This window comes from Ptiloglossa arizonensis, chromosome 1 (assembly GCF_051014685.1).
Source record: "Ptiloglossa arizonensis isolate GNS036 chromosome 1, iyPtiAriz1_principal, whole genome shotgun sequence".
In the NCBI taxonomy this organism is placed as follows: domain Eukaryota; kingdom Metazoa; phylum Arthropoda; class Insecta; order Hymenoptera; family Colletidae; genus Ptiloglossa; species Ptiloglossa arizonensis.
Genome location: NC_135048.1, coordinates 20,200,877 through 20,216,851, shown reverse-complemented (window position 1 = coordinate 20,216,851; position 15,975 = coordinate 20,200,877). Strand labels below are relative to the sequence as shown.

Here is a 15,975-nt window from a genome sequence, read left to right as displayed (position 1 = left end):
TAACTATCCCTTGACTTCAAACCATTTCCAATTCAGCGAAGATCTTTCTCTAGGCCTAAAACTCTAAGCTCGTCCCAAGAAGAGTAAACTTTCATCAAACATAACCTTACAACCACTAGAAGATTAAATCCCAGGGAAAACACCATTTGACGATTTCTACCCAACTAGGAGAATCGCTCAATCGCTAAAAATTCCAAAGTAGATTGCGATAGGTACTCTACCAATTCTTGGTAGAATAATGTAACTATCCCTTGACTTCAAACCATTTCCAATTCAGCGAAGATCTTTCTCTAGGCCTAAAACTCTAAGGACGTCCCAAGAAGAGTAAACTTTCATCAAACACGACCTTACAACCACTAGATGATTAAATCCCAGGGAAAACACCATTAGACGGTTTCTATCCAACAAGGAGTATCGCTCGTTGGAGAGCGCTCGAAGCTGTTTTAAGTAGATCGCTATATTTAATTCCAGCAAGCAAGTATACGTGCGCGCGTCTGGCGCGGCGAGGCCTCGCGAGGTCAAAGCACACGACCGAGCTCGACATCGATATCGTGTCCGGAGACGGGAACTTGGCAGACGTAGGAGGATGGCTGGATGAGAAATCGTGTCGAGGCACGCACATCCGCTCTTCGTTTCCACTTAATACTCGTCGCCGAACCAGCGGAGTGAATTCGCCCGATAGTTGTTCCACCTCCTTTCTAGCCAGTTGGCTTCGTCCACCCTCTTCCCTTGACTCGGCTCGACTCGATCGCGGTGAACGCGTGGATCGGTGCGTCGCCGGTCGCCATGGCAGTCGGTCGGCAGGGTCGTTGCCGGATCGGTCGTGACACCGGGAGGAAACTCTTCTGCATCTGCACCTGCAGCTACACCGCAGCATCGAGTCCCGACAACGACGATAATATTCACTGTTCTCGTAAGTCCCGTTATCACCACGTCGGTGTTCGCTCGGTGTTTCGCGCGCGTTCTCCAGCAAACCGGCCCGTGCACCGACACGATTAGTAGATTATTGTATCTAATACAATACAGATAACAGAGAGGAGGTTCGACCGTGGGTTCGGTCGACTCGTTTATTGGACACTTTTTTTTTTTTTAGAAAGGTGAGATCCGTGGTAAACTTTCTACGAACAGTGTGTACGGACCGTTTAACGGTGCCTCGTTAGGATTTTCGCGCGGCGAATCCGCGTAATCGCGGTACAATGTAAATTGAGTTTTTGTCGGTATCGGGCATCGCTCGAACCACGTTTCGAATAAATATTTATACGAAATACCGATCCGAGTAAACTTCACTCGGTCGAATAAATCAACCGGGTAATAATTATTCGTTTTCATTGGAATATTTTCACGTTCGGGGAATCATTGTGATATTCATTCGCACGTTTCGGTCGACGTAGGGACGAACCGCGGAGGGAGTTTTTTAATATTGTTAAATTGTCAAGTATACTTTTACGATACGATTACGCATAGTATAGTACAGGGGTGAATGTGGACGAAAGTAAGACGAAACAGTAATTTTAGTGTTTATTTTTGTCTCACTCCATCGTGCTCGATTGTGTACAATGAGTTGCAATGAACGTAGCGAGTAGCGACTATATCGATCGTAATTTTGTCATTGGGGGGAACGATTTTTTATTGATATATTTGTGGTACGAATGCGAGTACAAGAATTGAAAAGTTCAGGTATTTGGCTAGTTTGAATCACCATTGTTGTATGGGGAGAGTGGTGTCCTACGATTCAAAGAACACTTTTTCTATTCTATTGTACATTAATCATTGGAGTGTAACAAACGTAGAAGTATATTTTTCTTCTATCGTTTTAAACCTGTTACTTATCTGGGGCATCAAAAAGTTTGGATACCACTGCGCTGGACACTCGGTTTTTTTCCAATTCGTAACATTAACATTTGAAAATTGTAATCGTGTTTTCGATACCGCGGGACTGGAAATTACAAAATGATTCGTTGATAAACGACGTAACCTACGTATGCTAAACGACTGTTCGTTCATTTGGCCGATGTCTTTTTTTTACACCAATGAGAGAAATTATTTAAACGATCCACCAATAATCGTACAAACCAATAACGGAGAATCAATTGTAAATATGTAAAAACGGTATTCGAAACGCATCTATTTGATCCGTTAAATATTTATGTAAACAATTTAGATTGCGTGAATAACAATGCGAACGATATTATAATCTAAACAATTGTATCGAGAGATGTTCCGAAATGTTCGCAAAAATTCGTGTTCTCTTTTATGATTCCCGGAGAGTAATCGTATGTGTTAACAAATAAGGATAAGATCTTGCACGTGTTATTTGGAAGGAATACTCGACGAAATTTTCGTACGATAACTTTTTTGCGCAGGTAAAAGAAATTAATCTAAACGTTATTAATCTAATTTACGATGAATATTATGAACTTCAGAGGTGTAATATTTATGACAGCTCGGAGATAAAAGGGTATTAAAAATGAAAGATAAAGAGTAGGAACGGTGGGACGTATTTTGTTTAATTTTACACGTTCGCGATTCTCGGTTCGTAATTAATTCCAAGTTGCGTGTTACGGGGTAACCAGGATCGATCCCGTGATCGAATTTCTTCCAACTTCGGACAACAAATATGGAACAATAGACCCGATTTTTATTCGTGCAAGTAATATATCGCCGTTACGGTGCGGTTTACGACAGTCTTAAGCTACAACCGCGGATAATTACGCGATTAGTTTTGTGTACATTAGCTGTAGGTAATCACAGCGGCTTTACTCTCTGCATCGTATTTATCGCTCTCAAAGCTGCACCTGCATCGCGCTGGACCGCACGTTGAGACCAATCTCCTACAAAGCACGATAGCAGCTATTCTACAAAGAGATTGCTCTCACGTTTCTTCTGTCAAACTTCACGGGCCGCAGCAACAGCTTTAACTTTTCATTTCCCGCGACTCCGACGATTATTCTTGCCCTGACAACATCAACGACGGATATCAACCACTATTTGTCGAAATGTTCGGCATTCAAATATTCGAATAAATCGTCGATTCAAATACTCAGCGGATATAATTCGAATACTATTCGAATACGTCTGGGATTCAAATATTCAGCGAATATAGTTCGAATATTATTCGAATACCTCAGGGATTCAAATATTCAGCGAATATAATTCGAATGCTATTCAAATACCTCAGAGATTCAAATATTCAGCGAATACAATTGGAATACTATTCAAATACTTCAAGAATTCAAATATTCAGCGAATATAGTTCGAATACTATTCAAATACTTCAGGAATTAAAATATTCAGCGAATATAGTTCGAATACTATTAAAATACTTCAGGGATTCAAATATTCAGGGAATATAATTCAAATACTATTCAAACACTTCGAATATTCAAAGATTCAATGAATACAATTCGAATACTTCGGTAATTCGAATACTCAGCGAATATATTTCGAATACTATTCAAACACTTCAAATATTCAAAGATTCAATGAATACAATTCGAATACTTCGATAATTCGAATACTCAGCGAATATAATTCGAATACTCGAGTAATGAAAATCGTATCTTCGAGTTGCGCGACGATTATCAAAAGTTGCCTCTTTAAAAACGACATTTGTTGCGTACCAACCGAGTTCAGCGACGAATTTAAAGTACGCGTTACGACGGTGCGTTTTCTTTATCGTGCACAGCTACGAAAAAGATAAGAAAAAATTTGGTAACACGATCGTAGTGCCATCGAAAATGAAAGCAACGTATCGCTAATCTTCCGGTAGACCACCGGTGTCACAATGATTATCGATGGCTCATTAAAGCGAATGTCGGACGACGTAATCCAACACAATGTCTCGTGTTCCGTTTCGCTATCAAGAATGATAAACGGATAATCGTTGCATAGGAAACGGGCTGCGCCCGTTTGTCTCTGTCGGATCGCTTTTCATAATATGGGAGAAAAAAAATATGGGTCGGACGACGCTGTTGAAGAGAGAAAGAAAGAAAAAAAAAAAATATGGACGCCCAGAAACGGAACGGTCGTTGACAGATTATCGCTTGTTAACGACCAAGATGTAACAATTTCTTAACTCGAAACAATGTTAGCGAGCAACAAAAGAAGCTCGTATTTCCATCAAAATATTTACGTAACTTTCATCATTTTTCATAATACCGTGCGCCAAGGATATTTTTTAAACATCAAGTTTGTGTTGTTCCTTTGTATAAAGATATCTTACGTTCCACAATTTAGAGAAGCGATGTAGCAAAATTTGATATTCGAATCAGGATGCGGAGTGTTGATAATCCTGAAAAAAAATTGCAAATTTAGAACGAACGATCGAAAAAAGATATATATTCGCTCGATGTATTAATAAACAGTTGTTAAATCGATGTATTAATAGAAATAGATATTCAAGTTGTCCGTGTTGAATATTATTTTTTTTTTCGCTAACTTCTTGAATTTTGAAACGTCCTCGCCAAGGATCGCGTCTCTCACTTTGGAAAACACTCTACTATATATATCACGCGTGAAATATTCATGCGAACGAGATCGAGTAGGATACTATTTTGGATAAAAAAGTTGAACGTTTCTTTCTAATTGGCTCGTCGTTCAAAGATTGAAGCGGTAGTCGGTCTCGCGGAACTTATTTATCTCGAAGATCGAGTGGACAATATTCGTCGAACGAGGTCGAGGCTTTTAGATAATTTCTGTGTTTCGAATTACTCAACGTCGTATGAAGGTTGTGTCGTTATAGGTCGTTGGAATCGCCTCGATAGCGGCTACGGGTGTGGAAAAGAAAGAAAAAAAAGAAAGAAACGTGTCGTTTTATTACACCAGATGTACCATAGAAATATACGCACGAAAATTAATCATACACTCGTATAATAAATATCTGGGTATTTGTTACATTCGCGATGCGACATCCACTCCGTGGTTGTCCTCGGCCTGGTAATTACACGTTGCATCTTGTTAGTCGTTTTGCCATGGATGAAAATGCTTTACCAAATACGTACTTGATTAATTGCTGCGCATTTTTCTACGATCGGTAGAAAACATTTATTGGTGGGTTAATCGCATACGAGGTTAAATATTTCTTTTGTTTCAGGTACGCGGAACGCAGTCAAGCTGGCTGCCTCCGCCGGTAACCCCTCCGCTGCCGTCGCCGCCTCCGCGCATCCTCCTGTGCTTTGGAGCTCGCGCAGGAAGCCGGGTGAGTGCATACGTCTGCTACTCGCAACCCCTCGGGCAATACGTGATATTCATTCACGACCGATGTAGCTTATTGCAGACATTTTTATCACTTTTAAACCATTGATACCGATGGAACCACGGAGAGAAATCGGCACTCCGCTACCTTGCTACTCCACTATCGCCCATTCCTACCACAGGTTCCGTTATATGCCAGTTCGTTCGATAAGTTTTGTCGTTCGATAAAACTCGTTCAACGGTACAGTGCTGGATTGCTCGATAAATTTTGTCGTTCGATGAAACTTATTGAACGGTACTGTTCAATGTAGTACTATTGAACAGTACTACATTGAATAGTACTAAAAGTTATTGAACAGTACTAAAATTTATTGCACAGTACTAACATTTATTGAACAGTACTACATTGAACCGTACTAAAACTTATTGAACAGTACTACATTGAACAGTACTAAAACTTATTGCACAATACTAATACTTATTGCACAGTACTAAAACTTATTGAACAGTACTATATTGAACAGTACTACATTGAACAGTACTAAAACTTATTGCACAGTACTAACATTTATTGAACAGTACTAAAACTTATTGCACAGTACTAACATTTATTGAACAGTACTACATTGAACAGTACTAAAACTTATTGAACAGTACTACATTGAACAGTACTAAAACTTATTGCACAGTACTAATACTATTACACAGTACTATAACTTATTGAACAGTACTATATTGACAGTACTACATTGAAGAGTACTAAAACTTATTGAACAGTACTACATTGAACAGTACTAAAACTTATTGAGCAGTACTACATTGAACAGTACTAAAACATATTGGACACTACTACATTGAACAGTACTGTTGAATAAGTTTCATCGAACGACGAAACTTATTGAACAACCTATTACATCGTGGTCCAATATTTGTGATACGAATAGACCCGGGAGGATTCTATGGCTCGAAGTAAAACGAGAATAAAGAATAATAAAACTGCACCGGAAGCTTCGTTTTGGAGAAAAATTCAACCGAAGATCAATCTGGTACACCTGCAACTAATCGATAGTATGAACAATCATCTTGATAGCGAACTGTACAAATATTGTATCCTATGCAGAAACAATCATAATAGACGTCTATAGTGAAACACTTGATGTGAGTAATTGGTTAGATGCACGCGTAGATCTTTTCAAACGTATTTTTCTCGAAAACGAAATCTCCGATGCAATGCTGTTGTTTTATATTTTTGTATTATTCGAAGTCACGGAATCTTCCTGGTCCAGTTTTGTATCACGAATTTTCCTCCACGGTGTATATTCGAATATCGTTCGGTTAGAAGTAAAGTTACTCTAACGAAATGAAAAAATTTTCCTTCCTTCAAATTGATCTATTTTATTTTATCATCATTGTTAACTCGTCGGAATTTATTTGCACACCGCGTGACATATTCCGTGGATGGCCCCCGTGGGTATAGAAGCTTCCGCTTATCACAGCATTGATCCGGAGATCAGGAACAGAATTATCTACCCCGTAGTAGCCATCTTCGCCGGGGGGGACGACTCGGAATAGCTAGTCCTCTCATCGTATTCGTATCATCGAGGTCGGGTACGGAGGACCTTTGCTCTAATCTCCAGCAATTGCAAGGAAGTTTACTCTTGGGTCATTTTTGCTGCTGGAGTTCAACACAATTCCATCAGGGATAAGACCTCGGGGAATATATTTGCACGGCTAACAACGAAGGAAAAATAGCAAAGTTAAAAATGGCCACGTTTTGCAGTGACGCAGACTTGCGAACGACCCGGACAAAGTCGTTGGGGAAGGTGACCATTTTCAATGGAAAACGATGTTCTTCTTAAAAAAATATTTCTTTAAATCAAACTGTACGCGAAGAACAGGAGATAAGCGAGTTAACGTGGATCTCTATCAAACGTGTCTATTGTTAAAAAATTCAGACACGATTTATCGTGTTAAGAATATCGTTTTCCATTCAGAAAAATTTTTCTTTAAATCAAAGTGTACATGGAAAACAGAAGATAAGCGAGTTAACGTGGATCTCGATCAAACGTACCGACTGTTTAAAAATTCAGACACGATTTCTCGCGTTACGCAAACAGATGCTGCACATGCTTCGTTTAAAGTTCAAGTTAAAGTTAACGTCCGCGTGAACCGTTGCTACTTCGGCCTTCCCGCGCATCTGGCAGGGCCGCGGAGCAAGTAATTGGCCCGAGGGTTAATTTCTCCGCGACCTGCTAATTCGATACGAGTCGCGTTCGTTTGACCCGTGCTTATTGTCCCTGGTCAGTCGGTACCAGAACCTTTCGACGCGTACGTCTTTTGGGATTGGAGCACACGGAACGCACGAATATTTTACATCTTCTAATAACAGAGTATACGAGACGTGTACCCCGGAATGACGTCAACGAAACGGCTTATCCGCGTTTCAACAATAATTATCAACAGTTTCGACGAAAGAGCGTCGGTTAACCCAGATGTTGTAATTACTTTGTTTTAACGTGCGTTTTGTTGGGCTCGAATGGCGAAAGTAATCCAGAATTATTGGAATTTCACAGAGAACGTAAAAACCGAATGTGCGCAAGCACTGGTGCGCGACGTCTGCGCGAATAATTTCTAACCGCGGTCTGGGAATCGAAAAATTGATATTTAACGATAAAGTTTCGAGGTTTACTGCGCTACGTTGAGGGAATAAGAGAAATGCGTAAGATACTGGGTTCAGGTTGCGAAACAACGATTCGCAGAATCTCGTTCTTTCACCTTGCTTCCTGTATCTACTCTACCTCGCGTTTTCGTGTACTTGTATTTTTATTTTCATTGCGATATATCGCCGGGAAAACTGAACGACCGAGTCGAGCCTTCTTATTGGTTGTTCGGACAAGGTAGCTATTTTGTTGTAGGAATCGACCTTGTTTATTGGACCGAGAGTAAGCGAGGTAGAACAACGACGATGGCGACGATTCTTGTTAGCTCGTCGAGGGTGAAACTTTTTCAATTATCCGAGCGATATTGTACGGTTAGATTGTGATAAAAGTATCGAGTCGTTGAAATAATTAATTCGCGAGAAATTTCGGTAGGATTTTAGTTTCGATGAAAAAACAGCTCCCGCTTTCAAGACCACATGTCTGCCCCGGATTCAAGCCTAGGAATTATCCCCACTATTGTTTATGTTTCATCAGCGCGAACGACCCGCCGACTCGAGTGGTCGACAGCTGTGTAAACATAAGTCGGCTGACCGCTGATAGTGATCCGTATCGCGCGCAAGATTGAATTTCATCCTCTACCGAAAATTAATATTCTTATATTTTTCATTACATCTTCGTGACAGTCTTACCGATAGATCGGCGAGGATACCCAATGAAAATGAGTCCAAACACGACCGTATTCCGATTATTTTTAATCACGTACGTAAATCGTTTCACGATAAATCGATCGCATCTCCGCACTGGAGGTCAGAAGTTTTTATGTTTACGAAATATATCTGTTGAGAAAAATGCAGAACGAAGTTGACGATTTTTCTCCATTTTTTTACAACTTCGTTCAGACGTGACCGAGTCTAGAACGAAATAGGGTTATCCAGCCCACTGTTAAGTCAGCTGGTGATCCGAGTATTGCACTTGGAGAGTCGGGCTCGGTCGAGACTGTTAGAATTTGTCCGACGAATGTAATTGGTAGATCAGAATGTAATCAGAATGTAAAATGGTAGATCAGAGTGGTATAAAACGATAATTGGTCGAGACTGCGTGGGCGTTGCAACTTGCTACGGTGAAAGTAGTACAACCGGTAGAAGATTTATCGATCGGACGGTGTCTCTACGGTGTTTAGAACCGACTCGAGGCGGATCTATTGTCTGGAATTTTTTCGAATCCCCGTTTTGAGGGTCAGGGTGTCTGGTAGATCCATCTGGAAATTATCTTCCAGGGGCTTGATACTCCCGGAGGTTTTCCTGTCTAGAAGCGTCTAAGTGGAACAGTGTCAAAGCGGGAGAGTCATTTAAGAATAGCGAAGATGTCACCGTATCGTAAACCAAGTCCGTGTAAAGAACATCGACGAAGGAAGGAACTAACAAAGAGGAACCAGGACGAGGGCGCGAAGAGATCACACCATTGTGGTGAAACGAAACCAATCGTTAAAGTAAACCCCGATACGGATACAAAATGATCGATCGCGTTACGAGAAAAAGGGTACCGTGACCCTGTTGAATCAATCCAGCGTTTAAAATGAAATTAAGACGCGTTCGCACGGCATTGACATCCCCGACAATGCCAATGGCAGTCCCGATCTTAAGTACACTCTCAAACGGGTCTCTTTTTCTCTTGCTCTAACCGACCCCGTCTTGCGTTATCCCGCGTTCCAAACGAGTTATTATTACTTTGGCCCGTACGTGGGCCGAGAGCGGAAGGTCGCAACCTCCGTGAATTAGCGGCGTCCTAATTGACGTATCCGTTCGAGCGTTTTCAGCTTGAAGAAGCGCAGCTGCGAGGATCAAAGTCGGCAGAGTAGGAAGGATCTCGTTGAAGCTGCCGTGGTGTACAAGGAACGAAATTCAGCTGGAATTCTGCCGGAAAGATTGTACGCTTGCAACGTAACGGCTGGTTCGATCACGAGGGGATTCACTCTGCGGAGGGTTGGTGAACAAAAGTATTACAGCCACGGTAGATTGCGTACACGCAATCGTTTCTCCGACTCGAACCTTCGAACTTCGATTCTTACGAATGTCCACCGTGCAAGTATCGAGATTCGTCCAATTATCGAATCAACTGGTTCGGTATAGATCAATGGTTACGCGACACTGCGGGTAGGAGAGATTTGTGGATTAGAGAGTTGCAAGTGTGAACAGTTTGGATGGAAATTTTTAACAATTCGTGGAGATGTGAAATGTTGAGAGAGTTTTTGAAAATAAACCGACTGATTTTTATACAAGGAACGTAAGTTCGTTCGGTGACAGGGAACAATCGTAAAGTAAGATGGCCACTACGCGGACGAATAGTCTTTTCGAGAATGTACGTAGGTAGTTTCTTCGAACGGAGTTTATTTAAATAAAACTGGTCGTGGATTTCGTTCGAAAATTTTCCGCTTCGCCGAAGCAAGTTCCTTTGTTTAACAAGGAAGCGATCAGTGGTAAGAGCGAGTTCCGCGTCCGTCGAGATGCTACTTCTGCGGACTTGGAAAGTTAAAAAAAACGAAATGTGACTTACGAACGCGAAGTGCGAATGCAAGCTTAGCGGTAAGGCAGGGAGAAAACGATCCGCGGGTTAATTACGAGATCGTTGCTAAGAGAATTCCTTAGCGAGTACCTGGACGATTAGAGAGTTGCAACTGCCGGTCGTGAGGTAACGGTCGTGAAACGCGCGACTTTAGAGGAGAAATCTTCTTCTTTTCGTTCTTCCTCTTTGGTCACGTCGAGTAATAGCATGCGCGTTGGACGCGTATACTGGAACCGAGGCTACTCGAATTATTTCATTTTCGAGTGTTTTCCAGCTATTCAAATCCTACGAATACATCGTCGAGTATACGAGTGCTCGAATATCGTTGTTCGAATACCGTTACTCGAGTAAGAAAGTATCAACACGCGCTAGAGTAGAACCGAGAATTCGAATTGTACTTTATTTGAATATTAAAAAATGTTGACGATTTTTTTAACGAATTTCAAATTGTTTTGTTCAAAAAATTGATACCTTTCTCGTAAGTGGTGCGCCACTCGTGATAAGATTGCTCCGGGTTCGAATCTCGTACATTGGAATTTTTTTAATATTGTTTCTTGTTCAAAGTGCTTTCTATTAGAATACACGTAAATTAAACGTGATCGTACGCTGCATCGTTGTAGATCGTTTAGAGGACCGTTGACAAGATTGTGCACTTTTTTCCTGCTTTGCGTAGCCGTCGAGGAAGGACAGGCAAGAGGTTGTGTTAATGCAACGTTTCCTGAAACATGAGGTAATTCTCGATCTGCAGTCGACGTTTCTCGTACGAGTGGACGACGACGACGACGACGACGCCCGCGCGTCCAGCCGTTTTTCATTATTCCAGTCGTCAAAAGCGACGACATCCGCGACAATGTAATAAATTACGCAATTCCGGTTCCCTGCTTATTCTTCACATGCGCGGAACTCTTTTCAATTGTATATTACTTGCCGTTACTCATCGATACCGGTGACTAAAAAAAAAAAAAAAAGAAAAACGCGATTAAATGGAATTCATTCATAGGACACACCCTAATCGATCAAAGTCCGTTTTCCCTCCCCTAAATCTGTCACAGCACATTTTGTTTTCTTCGCCGAGCCAACATTTAAATTGGATCGATAACAATTGAATTGGAATCTCCTCCAGATGTAAACTAGTACCAATCGGATGGAAATCTTATTTGTAAACACGGAATATTACATTTTTGAAATTTACTACGCGACGACTCGGTCGAAACGATCGATGAATTCGTAAAGTAAAGTTCGGAGTTCAGTATCGTCGAGCGTTGGAAATAATTTGTTTTCGAAAAATCGACGTTTGATTCCAAATTACCGATTCATCGACGAGGGAATCCGAAAACCCTTACTTCAGACGCGGTTATACGTTCGTCGTGACTCGTGTATGTAGGAGTACTTATTACGGTAATTCTCGCATTCAAGTGACAAAATTGAGATCACCGGTTCATTTGTAAGCGGGGTAGGTAGTGATTTTTATTTCGAGCGGTGGCGAAGCGTCGCGTCTACTTCCCGGCGCGTAAACCGTTCGCTGATACCGAACGAAAATGCGTACATCTGTGAACGTATCTTTGCGAAAATATTATCGATGGATCGTCGACATTATCCCGATGAAAACGAGCCCAAACACGACCCCGTTCGGATTATTTTTAATTACACCTAAATCGCTTACGAAAATCTTTCAATTACGCGCAATTAAAAATAGTCCGAACCAGGTCGTGTTTGGACTCGTTTCGAACGGGACGACCTCGCTAATTCATCGACACCGTTTTGACAACGACGCGACGAAAGATGTAAACATCACCGTTCGACGAACTCGTGACTCGAATCCGGGGTAAAAACGATCGCTCGAAAGCGAGACTCACCGCGATAGCCACGAAGAACGGTCACAGTTACTCTCTCGTCCATTGTTCACGATACTGTATTCCAGTATCCGAAAAGTATCCACAAACCGACGAGACCGTAATTCAGTCGCGTAATTTGTAACGTTAATTAAAATCAACTTTTGTTTTCTCCCGCGGTATTCGGGTCGTATCGGATGAAGATTCCGGTAACTCCAATTAATTAAATACGAGCACGAAGCGTAGAAACGTCGGCTGGATGTTTCTGGCCGTTCTGTTGCACCTTGAAAGTCACCGATCGCTTTACGGACACTCGGTATTGTTCCAATGATCAACGAACCGAAACAACGAAAACGCGCGCGCTCGTACGAAATATTAACGCGGCCGGAAGAAAGTTTCGTTGATTGAAAGCTGCACGAAAGACAGCGTGGACTGTCGGTCCGTGAACAGGTACGATACCTCGAACGCTAACTCATCAGTTGCATAATCCGAGAGACTCGTGTAGGTACGCGACTGGAACCCCCTTGCAGGTTATGTGTGCTCGCGCGCGTGCGCGCGCACGTGTATCGTGCGCTCGCCACGTGAAAACCTGACGAACTAGCCAACCGCTCGGAGGATGTCTGTCTTCTTTGTTTCGTTCCCGGTGGCTTCGTCGCTTCTTCCATCTTTTCCTCGCGAACGCTCTTACGCTCTTTCGACGAAGTCGCATACACGCACACGAATGGCTCACGCGCGTTGCCGATATCACGATTCCCTATGAGCTACTCGTTCCTCGCGATGTCGTCATCCACCTTCTTGGTGTCTCTCGAGGTGACTCTGTTCTTGTCCGTGATATTCGTTCGATCGTACGTACCGCGTTCAACGATGATCGCCACTCTATACGACATCGATGTTCCAGAAATGTCTTCGCGCGCGGCGAGACGCGCAACGAGTGCCGATAATATTCGGCTGCCAGGGTACGTGTGTTATTCTTCCTGACAAGTGCCTCGTTACGGTCGACGGAAATGCAGTATTTTGCCAACTTGCCAATTACAATAAACTTTCAATAATGTACAGTTACTCGTCGAGTTACGTGGATCGGTAGATACGCGGTTGAAACCTCACTTATCTCTTCGAAGATACGTATTACGTACAGGTGTGTGAATATCGATTGAAGTTTTCTCTTCAATTTTTCCATTCGAGCGGAAAGATCCACGGATCTGTTTATCTTCGATTAACGACTGATTGCACCAAATGTATCGCGAGGAGAAGAAAAGATCGATCGTGGAAGGAATACAAGTCGTATCAGGTCAGACCTTTCGGTCAGGCTTCGTGAGATCTTGTACTTTCTTTCTATCCCGATAATTTAATATTAATAATAATAATAACGTATTTGTTACACCGTACAAAAGAAAATATACGTACAGAGCTGCGCGCAAAGCTCAGTTACGATGTTATTAAGCCTAACCTATGATATTTCAATATTTTTACATATTTGAATATTTCATGGCATTGAGTACATTCAGATAGTATGAATATCCAGATACGTGATCGGTTCACAAAATAAGTATTCGAATAGTCGAGTACTTGCGTATCAAAGTATTCGAATAGTCAAGTACTCGCGTATCAAAGTATTCGAATAGTCAAGTATTCGAATAGTAAAGTACTCGCGTATCAAAGTATTCGAATAGTCAAATACTTGCGTATCAAAGTATTCGAATAGTCAAGTATTCGAATAGTAAAGTACTCGCATATCAAAGTATTCGAATAGTCGAGTATTCACGTATCAAAGTATTCGAATAGTCAAATATTCGCATATCAAAGTATTCGAATAGTCGAGTATTCGCGTATCAAAGTATTCGAATAGTCGAGTACTCGTTTATTCGAATTATACTCGCTGAACGTTTGGATGGCTCGTATGTCCGAATACTCGAATACAGAAGGATTCGGTGAGTGATTCTCGCCCCAATTCGTGCAATTCGAGCAACGTGGTACCCGACTCGCGCGAAAAGCTTTGCATCGAATTAACCGTGTAAATCGAGGGCTTACCGTACACAACGTGGAATTAAGCTAAGTGATTGCGCGTTAGTCGCGAGCGACGAGCGTTTGAAATATGAAATACGAAAGAGTGACTCTTCGAGATTAAAGTTCCGCGCATGGTGTCTTGGACATAAGGCGGCACACGCCTCTGATTAATCTTCGGCGTGTCCTCGATGTGTCTGCACGTTGCCTGAACACGAGCAACGTCTTCCGGGAGCTCTTTCGTTACCAGCCCCGAGAATGGATCAACCTTTAAATCAAAACCACCATTTTGGAATTCTGTGCACCGTCGGATCCGTAATTGATTCTCGAGCACCGTCGTGAAATTTTCACGAATTTATCGCGTCGATTTTTCCTTAACAATCCGCGTTTAAAAATTGTAAAGAATAATCACTGTACAATACCTCCACGTTATCGCTACCTGAATCCAAAGTATGCTAGACGCGCACCGAAGAAAAACTTTTGAAATTTTGTTTACGCTCGTTTAGAAGCGGTCCTCGTTTCATTTAACGCTCGCGCGTATCTCTCTCTCTGCGTACGCATTTACGACAGAGTGAGATAGAACGTTCCCAGTACCCTATTTACAACCAGCTAACCCTCAAATGGCGTTCGCCCTGGTCCAACTGCGTGCTCCGCCGCGAAGATCGTCGAACGACGCTAGGATTATTTCTGGTGCGTGAAACGGTGAGCTACATTCGATTTCGCGCGTCCACGGCCGACACTCGTTAACCCAGAAAAATCGACTTGGCTATAGGCGATTTGCGAGCGACACGCGTGTATCCTCCTCCCGGCGCGCACACGCGCGTGCAACGTTCGAGAAAGGTCGGAAGATTTCACAGGCCGGAATCGCGGTGGTTCTCTATCGCGAGGGCATTTGACGATGACTAATCGTCGTGACATTATTTCGACCCACGACGCCGGGATTTGTTGGTTAGAATTCATTGAAAACTCTCAACTCGGTACGCCGTGTTTGTTTCGTCACGCGTAAGTAAGCGTCTAATTAACTCGCCCACGTAGAACGGCGCAATTTGCTTGAACAGCGCGCCAAGAACGGAAGAAGGAAAAAGAGAAAGAGAGAGAGAGAGAGAGAGGTGTCCAATGCTGAAAATGAAAAAACACCGTTATTAACTCGTTAAATTGATATTTACGAATCGCACTCCGATCCCGTGCGCGCGAAAACCGCGCGGCGAACGGTCGATATCTTTGCCGCTAATTTTGCGAAATTTATCGCGTACAACTAATTGAACGAGCACCGCGTTGCGTTTCACCTCGATACGCGGACAAAATTTTCGTTAGAGTAGCCGTAAACCACCCGGTTAGCCGTTTCCAACGTGCATCGAATGAAGTTGTCGTTTAACGAAGCGAAACAAAATTTCTCCAACTCGGTAGCGAATTCGCGTTCCCTTACGCAACCATAAAACCGTTAATTCGAACGTAAAATTTAATTGCGCTTACAAAAGAAACGTCTGAACACGTTCTTCCCGGCGAAAATCACGACTTCCCGGTTTGGAAAGAATTTCGAGAAGAGTACTACGGTTACATTCGTTGGTTACATCGCGCGAAACTCGAGCGAGCGAAAGATTCACCGATTTTATAGGTACAGTATTTTTTTGGAAGATGGTCTTGTGGACAGCGTTGAGACGAGTGTACGGTACACAGAGCCTCGATGAATTCAACCACGAGATATGCGCGTAAACATCATTTGTTAC

The 15,975-nt window shown here is 42.3% G+C and overlaps 2 protein-coding genes across 4 annotated transcripts in view; one reads left to right on the top strand and one right to left on the bottom strand.

Moving 5' to 3' along the window:
- LOC143143747 (dual 3',5'-cyclic-AMP and -GMP phosphodiesterase 11) overlaps positions 1–15,975 on the top strand; it is a 155,797-nt gene that overhangs the window by 59,451 nt on the left and 80,371 nt on the right. For both annotated transcript variants that reach the window (XM_076305415.1, XM_076305392.1), the window contains exon 2: positions 5,093–5,197. Coding sequence is in view for 1 of the 2 variants with exons in the window: in XM_076305392.1 (XP_076161507.1) it covers positions 5,093–5,197 (105 nt within the window). In the remaining variant the exon portion in view is untranslated. The remainder of the gene's footprint in view (positions 1–5,092; positions 5,198–15,975) is intronic.
- Positions 4,212–11,431, bottom strand: LOC143143763 (uncharacterized). 2 transcript variants are annotated; one of them, XM_076305428.1, is made up of 2 exons: positions 10,887–11,431; positions 4,212–4,291 (listed from the first exon to the last, which is right to left on the bottom strand). In XM_076305428.1, exons 1-2 carry the CDS (start codon positions 11,255–11,257, stop codon positions 4,219–4,221), a joined length of 444 nt encoding a protein of 147 aa, XP_076161543.1. In that variant the 5' UTR covers positions 11,258–11,431; the 3' UTR covers positions 4,212–4,218. The 2 variants fall into 2 exon arrangements, with proteins under 2 accessions (XP_076161543.1, XP_076161553.1); XM_076305438.1 differs by lacking the exon at positions 4,212–4,291 and adding an exon at positions 6,748–6,868.

Coding starts and splice junctions, on each gene's coding strand:
- LOC143143763 (XM_076305428.1), bottom strand. CDS start 11,257: ATGTCGTCGCTTTTGACGACTGGAATAATGAAAAACGGCTGGACGCGC. Junction 4,292..10,886: donor GCGCACCACTTACGAGAAAG/GTATCAATTTTT, acceptor ATTTTTTTTCAG/GATTATCAACACTCCGCATC.